The 15,929-nt window shown below is 40.5% G+C and overlaps 1 protein-coding gene across 2 annotated transcripts; it reads left to right on the top strand.

Moving 5' to 3' along the window:
- Window positions 1–680: 680 nt before the first annotated feature.
- On the top strand, window positions 681–14,665 carry slc67a1 (solute carrier family 67 member 1). 2 transcript variants are annotated; one of them, XM_083760194.1, is made up of 11 exons: window positions 681–962; window positions 4,787–4,884; window positions 5,946–6,091; window positions 6,889–7,021; window positions 7,511–7,623; window positions 7,968–8,093; window positions 8,660–8,760; window positions 9,312–9,413; window positions 9,606–9,726; window positions 12,255–12,445; window positions 13,192–14,665. In XM_083760194.1, the coding sequence occupies exons 1-10, from the start codon at window positions 840–842 to the stop codon at window positions 12,434–12,436; spliced, it is 1,245 nt and encodes a 414-aa protein (XP_083616320.1). In that variant the 5' UTR covers window positions 681–839; the 3' UTR covers window positions 12,437–12,445; window positions 13,192–14,665. The 2 variants fall into 2 exon arrangements, with proteins under 2 accessions (XP_083616320.1, XP_083616319.1); XM_083760193.1 differs by having other exon boundaries at window positions 12,255–14,665.
- The last annotated feature ends 1,264 nt before the right edge of the window (window positions 14,666–15,929 follow it).

The following is a 15,929-nucleotide window of genomic DNA, read 5'->3' as shown; positions in this document are numbered from 1 at the left end:
GTAATCTGCGACATACGGTCACAAAATATTTAGATAAAGGGCAAAGGGCTGCCTGGGCCGTGGCTCAGCGGTCCAGGCACCTTGGCTGGTAATCCAGTCTGGCAGTGTGCCGCAGGTTCGACTCCCGATCCCAACGGCCTTTACTGCATGTCACTCCCCCATCTCTCTCCCAATTTCCTGTCAGCCTACCCCAATAGGCGGCCCGTGGGCCATTTGCGGCCCACAGAGCGCCCCCTTGTGGCCCATTAAAGAATTAAAAAAAAAAAAAAAAAAAAAGGGGGGGTTTTTAAATATTTTTTTAAGGGTCCCAGATATAAATGGCATTAAATGGGGGTCAGTAGCCTATGCATGTCAAACTGGGCATCCTTTTCAAATGGGGTCTTGCCCTGAAAATTAATTTTCAGGGCAAGACCTCGACCTCGCGCGTGCAGACTCGGCCCCCAGCCTGGTACGCTAGTCAAGATATGGCCCTTGAGGAAAATTAATTGGGGAACCCGCCCTACTGTCTGTCCCTCTAAAATAAACAAAAAAACATTTTTTAAAAAAAGGGCGAAGGACTTGCTTCTTTTGGGCTAGTTTTCATAGACCTGGTTGCTTGTTTCTCTCACAAAGCATGGCTTGGCAACACTGCACCAGAGCCCTAGGTAACGCCCCCTTATTAAGTGCAATGCACCGGACTTTTTGGATGGATGCGAAAGTTCATCAAGTCAGTGGACATGTCTATACTTCTTTCTTTGGAAATACCTAATAAGATTTGATCTCGTCCACACAGGCGGGGGGGAATTAGAATTTCATTTCTTACATCGCCACGATCGGTGAGCACAGCTGTGAGGGGAAATATGTCCGGAAAAGGTCCGCAGACCACCACCACGGACTTCAGTCGATCGAGAGTCATTTACGCCACTTATGTCATCGCCACCCTGGATGTGACATGGATGTTTCTGCAGATGTCCGTGACTCCTGTAAGTGAACCCCTGTGGTGAACCGTCAACCGCTCATGTCAAATCAACCACTTGGGCGAAACGGTGTATTTTCGTCTTCTTGTTTTTTCCCCCTTAAACAATTAAATGTAAAAAGGTTCCCACAGATAGTAGGAAGTAAGTAAAAGTAAGTCGAGGTGTTATCATGTTTAGCTTGGCATGTGTAGTAGTAGGGTTTTTTGATAGCCCCGTTTGGAATTGGAACCTCACAGGGGCACATTTCTTATACAGAAAAGGTCAACTATAGGCTAGGGCGCAGAAAGGGGCTACGTTTCCGACCACCAGCAAAACATCTAGTTGGACTGTGGAACGATCTACCTTTAAATTGTTTGTTGATACGGAAATTGGGAAATAGCAGGTTAAAATTCGATATTTAAATTGTCTACAACTTAAGTTAGGCAAATTCTATAACCTGCACTTTCAATTTGGTGTCCCTATTTTTGTAAATAAAAATGATGGTCCGATAGATACAAAGTTATTACAGTAGGCAGGCTATATTAAACGTATAGGCCCCTAAATGTATAACTAGGCATTATTAACACCCACACCAGGGACTGTTCACTCTGTTGCCAATGCCTTCTGGCAGAAGGTATCGAAGCATTGGAAGTAAAACAGCAAGATATTCCAAGAGCTTTTTCCCCCAAGCCATTAGACTTTTGAACAAGTGCAATATCCCCTAACCCTTTCCCCCTATATGCTGCTATAAGGACTCCTGTTGTGCAATATCTGTCTCTCAATGAACTAATGGTGCTTTTTAATTAATTTGTTTTTAAAAGTGGATTTTAGATTTTAATAGTATTTTAGCTCTCTTTTAACTAGCATACTAAAAGCCAGTGAAACGACATTTCGTTCTCTTATGCATTTTATGTATCTGCTGAATGACAATAAAACTATCTATCTATCCATCTATCCATCTATCTATCTATCTATCTATCTATCTATCTCATTGACCATTATTGCCTGAGACTGAGTGCCCTATTTGGTGAGTGTGACAACATGACCTTTACTGGGGCCAGTTCCAAATTGCAGCCACCTGTAAAGTGCTCTCTCAGAGCGGTTTTGAAAGATACCTAACTTGTCCAAAGGTTAAACTAGACACACAGTAATAAGTATGATATAATTTGCTCGTTCACGTTCACCATGGAATACAACAGTATGGGAGGCAGGGCACTAAAACAAAGTTGGCTCTGAGTAAAACTGGGCACTAAAACAGATGACACTAACTGGAGAAGACATTAAAAATCTAATCTATGCTTGCACCTCATGGTTCACAAACTATTTAGGGGCGCAGTGTCAGATGGCCTAGTGCACTGGTTCCCAAACTTTTTCATGTCAAGGACCCCCAAATTGACAATTATCCCACGGACCCCCATTTGAAAAGATATGCCAGGGACCCCCATGAGAGAAGATTTGTATGGCTCTAGCAGTGATTTTCAACACGTTTAATTTCAAGGACCCCCAGTTTGACATGCATATTAGTCTACGGACCCCTATTTAATAGCATTTCTATCTCTGGGACCCCCAATTTATATTGTAAAACCAATGCTAATTTAACTCTGAGAGTGGGCCCTTTAGGGTGCATTTGGTTCCATTTGTACACACTCTGAGTTACAGACCTCATAAGGGTCCATTTGGTTCCAAATGATGATTTAGCTGCAGGGTCCCCCCTGGAACTCCCTCAAGTACCCCTGGGGGTCCCCGGACCCCACTTTGGGAACCACTGGCCTAGTGGCCAATGCGCATACCACATTATAGGCTCTAATGCGCAGGATTGGTTCCCGAGCCCGACAACCTTTACCACTCTAAGATTCCATGTGCGGCCAAAGGACGCTGTCTGCCGGGGTCTCTTCCGGATTTTTACTCAGCTGGTGGATTGCTGTGTCGGCCAGATTCCCGGAAAAGCTTGCCCCAGTGGTATTCTGCCGTGTGGGTGGAGCTTCATTTCCATCCACCAGCCGTCTAAAAACCAAGGAAGCTTTGAGAAGGAAGAGAAGGGGAGTCACGTGACTGGGCTGCGCCATGACACTTTCATGGGAGCCAAACTCACACCGGAAGTGCAATGAATACATGGCAGTGAATGGAGCCGGCTGGACTTTTGATGAATTGAACATGGTGGACCCTCTTGTAAACAAGTGTAATGCTTAATTGGGTCGTCCACTCATAGTTAACAGTCTTTGTATTGAGTTTGTGCTTGAAATGTACTGTAATTCTGCAAACTGAAAAATATTTCAATCAATCAATCAATCAAACCAGATCATAACAAACATTATTTATGAACAATTGAGACCATTGTCATATAATCGGTTCAGGAATATAAAAGAAGACATATGTTTTCTAATTTACTTTTCGATGTGCACAGAGTGCACAGTAGGCTATATCATTTTATCTGAGGATCTAAACAGCAGCAGGTATCGTTTCTGGCTCCGAAGTATCGCAAGATTTGGCTGCCAGACAGGGGAAGTCTTGCGATACTACGTTCAGAAAGGTACTTTGTGCTCTTTAGATACCATACCTCTATAAAAATTACACAGTGTACACATCGAAAAGCAACACAGCAGACAATATTGTGTTACATGTCTTGTTATTTTCCAGAAGTGATTACTTTACAAAAGGTCTCAGTCATTCATAAATAATGTTTGTACATGAGCTGGTCACTGAGTTCTCATTGACTCAAGTGCATTCTGCCAAACTTCCGGGTAGATTGGCTCCCATGAAAACGTCCATGAAAGTGTCATGGACGCCCAGTCACGTGACCACTTCTCTTCCTTCTCAAAGCTTCGTTGCTAAAAACCTGGAAGAGACCCGGGCAGACAGCTTCCTTTGGCCGTGCATGGAATCCTAGGTGTGCCCAGGCTGTCTCTGTCTCTCTCTCCCCGTTTCCTGTCACTCTACTGTGCTAAGCAAATAATGGCAGAAAAGTATTAAGACTACTAGGCCTCACCCCTTTGGGTAGGTCATTCCTACCAAAGGGGTGAGGCCTAGTAGTCTTAATACAGACGTTTCGGTCTGTAGGCCTTCCTCAGCGTAAATCTGGCATTCTCTGACACCTACCTTCCTTTCTCTGTAAACATGTTGAGTTGATGCTACTGAGTTTTCTACCAATATTGTATTGTATGGTGTAGTATACTAGTATGTCTTACTGATTGAGTTGTACAATGGAAACAAGCCCCCTGTGTCTTTTTTTAATCTGTACTATTAACAAACCTGTTAATAATGTATTCAATAATTAATAAAATCTAATCTAATCTAGTTTTCTGCACACCTGTGCACTGATGGTGTTGAAGAACCTCTGGTTGAGTTGAAGAGCATAGGGTTGCTACTTGCTAGGATTATGAGGCTTACCCATTTAGATCTGCATCTGAGGCCGATAAAAAAAGGCTTCTAAATCCTGACAATTTTCTGAACAACCTATGTTTCTATGTCAGTCGTTCTCAAACATTTTCATGTCAAGGCTATTGGCCGCTGACCCCCATCTGAAAATATGTTGTTCCAGGCAGTCACCCCCCCCCCCCCCCAGATTTTAGTTTAAACGTTCCCTCTGAAAGAATATATATTCAAAGATTTCTGCCACATTTTCACGATTTAAAAAAAATAGCAGATCTACAAGCTTGTGGGGTGGCACTCTGTGCCACGCTATGAGCTTGTAGATCTGCTATTTTAGATGTGCTATTTTTCAATAGCTAAAGTTTAACATAATGCTTAAAACACCAAATGGGGTTCCTGTCCTGAATGGGTTAATATTGTAAGTTTAGAAAATGAGAACTAACCTGTGCATCTCATTAACAAATTACTCTCTTCTTTAACAGTATTTGGCCAAACGACTTGGCTTTGATACTTTGTGGTTTGGTTATTTGCAAACCGTGGTTGGTGTAATTCAACTGCTTGGGGGTCCAGTTTTTGGAAGGTGAGTAAAATTTGGTTGTTAAGATATATCTATCTGTATATAAATTATATCTGTATATAGATTAATCGTAATCGAATCGATTATTCAATTAGTTGTCAACCAATTTAGTAATTGATTAATCAAATCGTCAACTAATCGCTGGAGTTTTTTTAGCAACTAATCATGGGTGATTTTCCACTTAAACATAATTTATCCAGTGTTAAGTGTAACTAAACTAAAGAGGAGTGATCCATCTCTCTTCCTTTACAATCTGATGATAGTTGCCACATTCACAGTAGCACGCAACATCTTATTTATAAGAGGCGTTTCTATTGTACATTACCATTAAAGCCATTACAGCTGTACCTGCGTGCATGCAAGTATCAATAACAAAACATATGGCTTGATTATATATTTTTGAGTGGTGCAACCACTCCTATAGACACCTATGTGTGTGTCCCTGGGTCCCCGTGTCCGAGCACGAAAATGTGTCCGAGCACGAAAAGTGCGTTATAGCCTTTTTTCACCACCAAGTGTCACTGTTGCACAGCCTAACACACAGACACACACAGGCCAGGGAGGAGGGCTAGTACAGTACAGTATAGTATATGTACAGTACAGCACCACTCACTTCAGACGGGTCAGATTTCTTTTTAATGGCATATTTTTGTTTAAAAGAGCACTGTTCCTTTTAGACTGACAAATGTGTAGCTATTCTTTAATCAAATGTATGCAGTCAGAATAAGAGTAAAGGTACTATGGGTGGCTTTAATTTATTTATTTTATTTGTCTTTTATTTGAAGCAAAATGTGATAAATAATGTATTTTTGAATTAATTATTCATCATTAATGTCTTTGTTAGTTAGAACATGTCTAAAATAGCCAAAAAATATTTTCAAGGTGATAGCTAAATTAGTGCCATAATCCGCTTCATCGTTTAAATAATCGGCAGATGAAAATAATCGTTAGTTGCAGCCCTAATATAAATGTATATCTTCATATAAATCTACACTAAAATTAATCTACAAGTGATAGTTAGTGACTGTCTGGAAAAATCTGCATTTTTATTTTGTGTTTTGCAGATTTGCAGACATTTTTGGGGCACGGACAGCATTGTCGTTATCCTGTGTTGCAAACACTGTATTTTTTATGTTACTAGTAGTAGCAGATAGTCCTACCATGCTATTCATCCAAAAACTTCCTGCAATCTTTATGCATGGTTTACCTGGTAAGTGTGTTTAACTAAACGGTTGAAAATAGATGTATAGCTCGCCAGTATTTCCACTACAGATGCACAATGTTGAAATTATGACCGATATCCGATTATTTACTATAGTCATATTGTACGATACCCATTCCGATACCGATATATTACATTATTCTATTTATATTGAACTCATTGCTGAATTTTAACATTTTAGTTTTGCTGGTGAAAGTAGATGGTAAGCCCCCTCGGCCCCTCCCCACTAACAGCTGATGCTCCTGAGGCCGATTCTAAAAACGCCTCCTAAGTTATTCTGAAAACCTTTCCAAATTAAAAAAAAACAAATTCAACATATTTTTATTTATTTTTTTATGTTGTTATATGAGACACAGGTGTATGTGACACAGAGGGTGCAGCCAGCATTAAAGGTAAAACAACGTATAGGTAGGCTACTGTAGCACCAGGTCTAAATGGGTTAAAGAGAAAGAGACCGGCAGACTGGCTGCTCTGCGAGTACAAAGCCATTGACGGTCGGTCACATTATTATTTTGAGATCGATTCGATACCGAAAAGGCATTTTTATGGCTGATTTCGATACGCTACTGATTCGTGCATCTCTACTTCCCACCCCTGCATCTTTCATTAATAATACACCCACGTACTCACTGTTTGGTAGGTGCAGTCCTTGTGATTTTCTCTCCTTTCTCTTCAAAAGTTGCTAGTGCACATCATATAAGCGAAAACATAAAGTTTGATTGTAATTGGACATTTTGAAATGCCATTCCATGTACAATTGCCTACATTCTATCTCCCTGTTCCAGGTGCTCAAATGGTAGTGGCTGACCTCACAGAGCCTGCAAACCGGGCAAATGCGTTGGCCAAAATCGGTCTGTGTTTTGGTATTGGTATGATCACTGGCTCCACATTAGGTGGTACTATCACAACTCATTATGGGTGAGTATTCCACTTCAAATATCTTCCTCTGAGAACATTTGCAATCTAACAACTGTTGGAATGTAAAGGAACTTTATACAATGCCGTTGAATCGTTGGTCTATTCAGAGAGATTAAAATCTGTTTACCGTAATTTCCAGACTATAAGGCGCACCTGAATACAAGCCGCACCAGCCAAATTTAGGGAAAATCCCAAATATGTACGTATACAAGCCGCACCGGACTATAAGCCGCAGGTGGCCCGCTAGTGGCCGTTTCGTTAGCTCAGAGCCTTAGATGGCTCTGCGTTAGCTGTAAAAATCCATAGATTAGCCGCACCGTTGTATAAACCGCAGGGTTCAAATCATGGGTAAAAAGGTGCGGCTTATAGTCCGGAAATTACGGGTAGTTTGTTTTCATGTTTATGCTCCCTCTAGTTTGTGTGACAAAATTGTCATTTTTTTCCCACCTTCTCTTTCTCGCATATGTCATTTTGATTGAACTTTCCCAGGGAGAAGTTTGCTTCATTCGTTGGTGTTGTTGGGAGTTTCGTCAATTTACTGCTGGTTCTAAATTTTATTCCAAAAAGCACTAAAATACAAGCTCAACCGAACAGCACAGAGAGTAAGGCACAGTTTTGGCTCCTACTGTACATCATACAACATGGCCATGCCATGAGCTTAAGGAATAACAAATGTATTGCGTTTAATTTGTTACTGTGAGTTATTATATGCTTACTATAGTAACCCAACAATGAGAAAACTCTAAAGGGGATTGGATTGGACTGCTCACTGTACTAGTAGGTATAGTGGTGAGAGAGTGACTTGCTAAATTGTATTTTCTTGTTCAATAGATTTGTGGCAAATTGTTTTTCAAACCCGATTCTTAGCAACCTCCAAATGTCTTGGTGAAAACAACAACAAAAACCTACAATTGATTAACTTATGCAAATTATGTGTTCTTGACAGTTAAATCCACTGCAGGAGAAAAAAATGCCAAGTCAGTATTCGATCTGGGGGAAATCACAAGACTAATGAAGTATCCTAATGTGGCTAGAACATTCCTTGTGAAGTCAATCTCAGGCCTTCCTGCAGGTGGGTTTTACAGGAAATTATATTTAAATAATAATATCTAACTAACGCTTAAATGTTCAGGTTGTTCACGTACACAGTAAAATACTGAGTGTTAGTCTGGGATAGGAAGAATTAGCTTGTAAAATTAGATTTTTAAACTCCCACACACTCCATTTTAAGACTGGATTTTGTTGTGTTAATGTGGTTTTCTTATTAGTACCCTAGTACGTGTGAATAGATGAAGGGAACCAATGTCACATAAGTGAGTTACTTGGATTTGTCTCCTTTTTGTGGCTCAGGAGCTTGAAAAACAAATATTTGGATATCCTGTCTTCATCTTTCATCCACACACTGGTACAATACTTATTCATAGTTTTGCACTAGTACAGAAACGTACATCACTGTACAGTATATAATCTCTCTAACAAAACTCATTGTGTTGTTTGCACCTCCAAGATAATGGCAGACTCGGCCACGCCCCCCAAATGCCTGTTTGTGTGTAGAATCGAAGGCAAAGAACTATTGTAACAATTCCTGATAGGCTATACCTGGAAACTAAAAAAGAACAAACATGCTTCTGTTTTTAGGTATTTTTCAAGTCATGTTCTCCATAATTGCAATCAACGTCTTTGAACTGAACTCTCAAGAGAATGGATATTTGCTAGCCTACTTTGGCATATTACAAATGGTAAGTGGAACAATATTTTTCAATTGTTTTAGCTTTGATATTTAAAATAAAATTAAAAGGTTAGGAAAATGTCAATTATAAATGGGTCCTTTTTCAAGGGACATCTAAGACACTTTGAAAGCCCAATTTAAATAGATTTATATAATTTATATATAGGCTATGGATATTTTGCTACTTTATTTTGTATTCTTACATTTTCTTTGTTTCTACAATGTGGAGGATGATGTTACCTATGTAAGGAGATAGTAACAAATACAAAAAGAGAGTGGTTAGATGTTTAGAGGTAAACTATACAGTAAGCAAAGCAAAGTTACTATGTTTACCCAGGGTAACTGGACTAAGCTCAATAACTTGTTTACAGCCAGGCCCTGCTCATAGAACATTTCATGGTAGGGGTTCAATGCCTTGCTCAAGGGCACTTCAGAGGTGGTAATTTTAACGTGCTGGTCCGGGGATACGAACTAGCGACCTTCCGGTATCAAGACCGCTCCGCAAAATATTCGGCCACCACTGCCCCGGTACATTCTGATAATTCTATGTATTGTGTTTAGTTCATTCAGGGAGGAGTGGTTGGTCGTCTTACAAGCAGATACAATGAGTACTCACTGCTGCTCTTCTCCATCGGCCTCTCATCTGCGGTGGGACTGATACAGGTACAGTAGAAGATATCTCTACACGTGTACACACACACGATCATGTTATGTCCTCTATTTTGAAAGGTACTACATTATTATTATTTATACTACTATAGACACACATACACATTTTGATATGCTGTTGTAGGTATAATCTGTTAATCTGAGATTTTGCTAAATGTATTGCTTTTCATCTCTCCCTCCTGTCAGGCTTTTGTGCAAAGTGTCTTCCAGTTCTGCCTCATATCCATACCAATGATGTTGTCAGGGATTATGTTCAACGTGGTCACTGACAGCATGCTCACCAAGGGTGTTCCTCAGTCTGATACTGGTAAGATACAAATTCAAAACCACTGCACCCTTTATAGAAGCCAAGCATCCTTTCTCTTCACTGTGCTGTTAGATAGAAAAAGCTTCATTAAGACGAGGGCTCACATTGATAAGCTATTATTGAAACAAGAAGCAACCTGGATCTATAAATTCCAGACTCTGGCGTTTTTTAACACTTAAAAGGTCCTTACACACCGGAGGGTGTGACGAATAAACAATCCCAAAAAATGCATCTGTGAATATTATGCCTCACTCATTTATACAGGTTGATGACTTTATTTGCTGAATAATCTGCCTCATTTTGGAAGAAAATCACACTGCTTTATCTCCGCATAATAATGCATAAAAAATAAATAACTACATAAATTCTCCCTCTGTGTAAAGACCACACAAACCCAATGGCAGAGTAAAGACACGCAATGCTGTTAGTTACATAGACAGCCATGGAGGTATGCCCAAGACTCAATGGCTTGGCTAATAATGCACAAAAAAGGTGAAAATGACAAAACCAACTAGCCCCAGTGGGGGATAATGTACTGGGAAATGAAATCAGGTAACACCCGTATGCCCTGCCCCAGGAACAAACAGTTGGTTAAACTCAGCCTCCACAGATATCTCCCTGGCTCTCTCTTTGCGACACTGGACACCCAAATAATTTCTAACCAGTTTTCTAGACTAGAAAATCAGGCAAAAAAAACAATGAGTCTAGGAAATACCATAATAAAGGTCCATACACTTCCTTAAAGACGAGCCCCCGTTTGTTAGAAACAGACCTTGAAACAAAACAGAGCTGTGGGAGTGGATGGAATGTTTTGAAGTCAATGAGAGCCGGTTGGACAAGCTTATCAATAAACGATAAGAAAGACTGCAAGATTTGCAACCTTTGTAAAAATAAGCGGGTTCAGGTATGGGCTCCCATCACTAGACTGTGAATTAATGACAATGTCAATCAATTCTCATGTTTTGACAGCCCATATTGCCCAATCAAAAACGTACATAATGATGAGTGATATGTCTTGACACATTATCTGACATTAAGAAATATTGTTTATTCATAAGCTCGTCCATCCGGCTTTCATTGACGTCCAAACATTCCATCAAACTTCCGGCTCCGGTTTGCCTACCAGTGCAACTATGGAGCAAACGCATGTTATGGTGTAGAACGTGTCTTTTCTGTATTTTCATAACCTTGCAACAATAGATGACGCTCAAAGCAAAGCAAAGAAGCAAAGTTACTATATTTACCCAGTGTAACTGGACTCAAGAACTCAAGCTCAAGAACTTGTTTACAGCCAGGCCCTGCGCATAGAACATTTCATGGTAGGGGTTCAATGCCTTGCTCAAGGGCACTTCAGCGGTGGTAATTTTAACGTGCCGGTCCGGGGTTACGAACTAGCGACCTTCCGGTATCAAGACCGCTCCGCAAACCGTTCGGCCACCGCTGCCCCGTGTAAAACCACACAAACCTTACCCTTTTAAAGACATCGGCAGCCATCTTATAGAGATTAGTGAGCCAGGCTGCACATGTGTGACACATTTCCTGGCTCTGACGACCCTGTATTACACTCCGCCTCCACACGGAACACACCCTTGAACACGGGCCAAAACTACGGAGAAGCAGTGTAAAACACAAGCACTGTGTAAAATCTATAGACCGATTCACAGAGGGGTGCCCTGGGCGCGGCCATTACTGAGGTGTAATACATGGTGCAGGTGCTCTGTAGACCAGGTGTAGCTAATCAGTGCTGCTGCACTTAATGGTACACCTCAGTAATGGCCGCACCCAGGAAACCCTCTGTGAATCGGTCTATACATTTTGAGAACCATTGTATAAATTCAAACACTGATAAAAAATGATTGATGTGGACATTCTGCCTGTTGCCATCGTTGGGGGAAACATGCTAAAATTGAAATATTTTGAATCTTGCAATTTGTAGTTCATTGCAGGGCTTTGTCATGTGTTCTTGTGATGAGAATCGATGTAGCTATCTGAGGTTATTGTACAGTATGTTACTGTGGGCTGTGATAAACACAACACGTATCTGTTTGCTACTGGAGAGAACCTACAAGGATCTATTCACATAGACTGGATTCATTTAGCTGTCAATGTCCATTGTCAGCCGAATTGCAAAATTGCATTAGTGGTATCCTGAGGAGGGAGAGGGTCACACATTGTGAGCTTGTAGATCAGCTATCTTTGGACGGAACGGGTCCGGTATAAACACCTGGGCTACACCGGTCAATGAAGTATATAAGTTTATATTTTTACATAGACAATTAAGTGTGCTCTGTCTTGTTGAAGGTAGTCTCTGACCAAATGTTTGGCTTTATCTTATTAGAATTAGCTTAAGGGAGGATTGGCCGGTGGCCACAGGCAGGCCTAGATGTGAGCGACCTCACATTATTATGATCCAAGTGTCCTTATGACAGACAATTAAGAAATAATGATTTGTGATGCAGTACTTATGTATGTATATATTAAATGATTTGTGTAATTAATTGTCTAACCCGGTTTCTCCCTGCACACAGGAACGATGTTGGGACTGTGTGCCTCTGAGCAGTCTCTGCTTCGTACCGTTGGACCAACGCTCGGTGGCTTCATGTATGAAAACTATGGCTTTTCCTCCTTTGGCTTCGTCCAGTTTGCTATAAACACAACAGTGTTCACGTACCTCTTTCTACGTGGATTCAAAGAGGAGCACAAGGAATGAAACAAACAGGTAGGGTTGCAAAATTCTGGGAATGTCTTGCACAAAAAAAGAAAAAAGGATTCTGAAGCCTCAATATCCTCTCCATGGCCTTCTGTAGTGTCAAAACCGGATGCCTTATTAAGTGATATTCGACTCATTGAGATTTGACTCATTTAACAATACACTACAAAAACATTACCTGAAACTACTGCCCCAGGCCACGATATCCGCCATGATGATAGTGAAGATGAGGCATGAGTCTGACTCATGTCTCATGTTGACAATCAGCATCTTCACCATGCACACTTGTTGAGGATGGCGCTGCATGTGTCTGGCTCAAAAAGTCTCAAGTTGTGGCCAACTTGAGATTTTGGCCAACATTTTTTTTAAACTCTATCATTGGTCAGCCTGATGCGTGCCTTGGTATGAGTTTTCCCCAAACAGATTTGTTAAAAAATATGTTTTGGCATGCAACAGTTGACACTATGGTGCTATACTGTGTATACTGTATCCCACAGTGGCAAGGGTTTAGTGTGTAGTCACTGTAGTGCCTCTCCTCTGTCACCAGATGGGGTACTATCTTAACATTCTGTAGTATGTCTGAAGTGAAACTATTTAGTATGCACTCAATAGTATGCTGAAAATAGCATACTGATTAGTTTGCAGTACATCATGTGATTTCGTTTTTTTTTTTTTTATGTACATTTTTAAAATTATAATGAAATTGTGTACATTCCCAAAATCCAAGACTTAATTCCATTCCCGCAATTTTCCAGGAAGGGAATTCCCAGAAGATTTCTGTGATTTCTTTCTGTGAATTTTCAGATGCTTTGCAACCCTACCAAATGCACACACATCATTCATCGCTATTTTAATTTAGCCTTTTTCTGTTATTTATTATTATTTTACCCATTGATGCCTGAGGCCGAATCTGGGAACGCCTTCTAGGGCCTGACCTAAGGTTTCTGAAAACCTTCAAATTCTGATTGCACCAGGTGTCAAATAAGGCAATTTTTCATTGGACTAAAATAAATCATTTAGATTTTTGTGCCTCCAATGAACTTGAATATACAGGTAGTTATCGATAGAATTTTTGGTGGGGGTGCTGCTGCCGAAGCATTTCACAGTTCTACCGCTTCTTCTGCATCCATTGTTTCAATATTTCTGCACTCTTTTTTTCCACTTTTGCCTGCCGTTTATATCCTTCCATATATATTTTTTAACTACTGTATGTGTTGCCTAAAATCCTCAATAATTCATGTAAATTAATAATTGCTGGATTTGTATGGCTTACTGTACTTTCATTATAATATTGAGCATTTGTTGAACCCCAAAAGGGTGAAGAGTAAGACCACTGTAAGAGTTGCGTCTCATACGTGTCATATCAATCTAGTAAATTTGTTGTCGTTCTAGAAATGCAATCGCAGGAAAATGACCAGACTTCTCAAATTAGGCTTCTTCTGAGGCTCTTCTGACTCAGATAGTCCAACATAAGAGATGGTATGAATTCTGCAAATACTCACTAGAGGGCAGCAAAGTCATGTTTGTTTGCCGGGTGATACTTGTGCTTTTATGTTAAATTGTTTGTTTGTAACCGTGTTTGTAAAGTGGGGTTCAGGCTGCAGACTGGGCTGAAGTGAATGATAGAGCAGAAGGTAATTGTAGCTTCCTGCTAATATGCCTTATCTTTTATCTGCTTGTAAGATTACATTTGTGTCAGACTGGGCAGGTAGTCTATATTCCGCTTTGAGTTGGTGGTAAATCCTACTTTCTTTTTAAAATGGGCCAGGTGATGAGAAAGTGTAAAGACAATGTATTGGTTAATATTTTATTGTATGTCTGCAAATTTGTTAGTCAGACTGCAATTTTTGTCATCCTTCATTTTATCTGCACAATTTCCTGCTACCTCAGTTGCCATTTGAATTATTTCACAGAATCTGCAGCAGGTGTTTCTTTGTTTTCCAAAAGTAGTTTGTTATTGAATTATTGCATCTTTGACAATCCCAGATAATCATCCTTGTTCTAACAGTAGGAGGTCTATTGTTTTACAGCTTTACTCTGCAGGAAGTGGCTGTTCATGCAACAGATGCCACTGGTGTGATTTTTATGCTGCTATTTTTTTTTAAATAAATGATGCAACGTGACAATCATGGCAAAAGTAATTGCAGCAGATTGTATCCTATAGGCCAGTACATTAAAACAAAAAGGGGATAATCTGTTTTCTGTAAAGAATAAAGGATCTGTAAAACATGCCAGAAACAACAAATACATTTAGAAGACTGAGGTGAGCAGATATTTACATAACGGCATAATTACAAATTCATGCTGGGACAATGCAACCTTCTGTTTAAGGCCTTGGATGTTATAACTTTACACCATCCACTGTTGAGGGGCCACAAGTGATAGTCCGCGATAGCTGAATAAATAATAATATTAATGACAAGAACATAAAGAAAACAATTCTGAGAAATATTCAGTAATGGATATTCATTTTGAATGCGGAACTGTAATGTTTATGAGCTGTCTCAAAAGAGCTAGATACCCCAGTTACGACACAGGATTTAAAATGCAGGGCAGGCTGCACAGATTCAGTACAGTAGTTGCTGCTTCTGCAAACATATACTGCAAACTCCTGTGTTATTGCTATTATGCCAACTCTCAAATGTATCTGATCAGGTGCAATTAAAAATGAGAAAACGTATTATATTTCTATGTACGTGTGTGTGTCTCTCTCATATACTATACAAAGACACACCGTTAGGTGGACTTTTACTGTGTCACTCTATCTGTGGACCCAGGGGGGCAACCGTGGCCTTGAGGTGGGGGGGCATATATAGGTGCCTTGTTACACTGGCTCTTTGAGTCAGTGGAGGGCTGGGACAATGCTGTTGTTAACACTCCTGACGGGGACCTTTGGACCCTCTGAAAGTTTAATGTGACTCTTTGAGCGACCTGCGCTCGCTGAGGTCAGAGATGAGGCCGGTCCTGCAACAACCCAGGGCCGCCTCATGTCGTCGCCTCGGAAACCAGACGCCGGTGTGGGGGCATCGGGTGCCGGGCTGGCTTTGTCCCTCATGGCATCGATAATGAGGCATCTGTCCCCACCTGGTGCACGGAGAGATGGGACCCACTGTCTCTTTTCAAAAGAGCACAGGTTACCTATCTGATTTGTGCGAGACAAGCCCGGGACCTGATCTCCAGCCGAAGGGCCTGCGATTTGAATGATTTATATACCACTGTTCCCATGTTTCTTTTTGTCCTTATCACAGCCACTTTGCTCCACATCATGTCACAGCCACTTTGCGCCACATCATACAGTAGGTGCATCTAGACTAGAGGATTGCTATTCAGTTTAGTCAAGCTTGTCAGTATTTCTAAAGTATAATATTCTTTCTCTAAAGGAAATTTCATATCATGACTATTAGTCTGGCTAATATTACTACCATTGTACACTGTTCTTGTCTTGCCAGTATGCAGTGACAGTGGTGCTCATTGGGAGTAGAAAATAAACATG

The sequence above is a fragment of the Protomyctophum parallelum genome (genome assembly GCF_964188405.1).
Source record: "Protomyctophum parallelum genome assembly, chromosome: 2".
Taxonomy (NCBI): domain Eukaryota; kingdom Metazoa; phylum Chordata; class Actinopteri; order Myctophiformes; family Myctophidae; genus Protomyctophum; species Protomyctophum parallelum.
This window is presented reverse-complemented; position numbering and strand designations above follow the sequence as displayed.

Coding starts and splice junctions, on each gene's coding strand:
- slc67a1 (XM_083760194.1), top strand. CDS start 840: ATGTCCGGAAAAGGTCCGCAGACCACCACCACGGACTTCAGTCGATCG. Junction 7,022..7,510: donor ACTATCACAACTCATTATGG/GTGAGTATTCCA, acceptor GAACTTTCCCAG/GGAGAAGTTTGCTTCATTCG. Junction 8,094..8,659: donor AATCTCAGGCCTTCCTGCAG/GTGGGTTTTACA, acceptor TTCTGTTTTTAG/GTATTTTTCAAGTCATGTTC.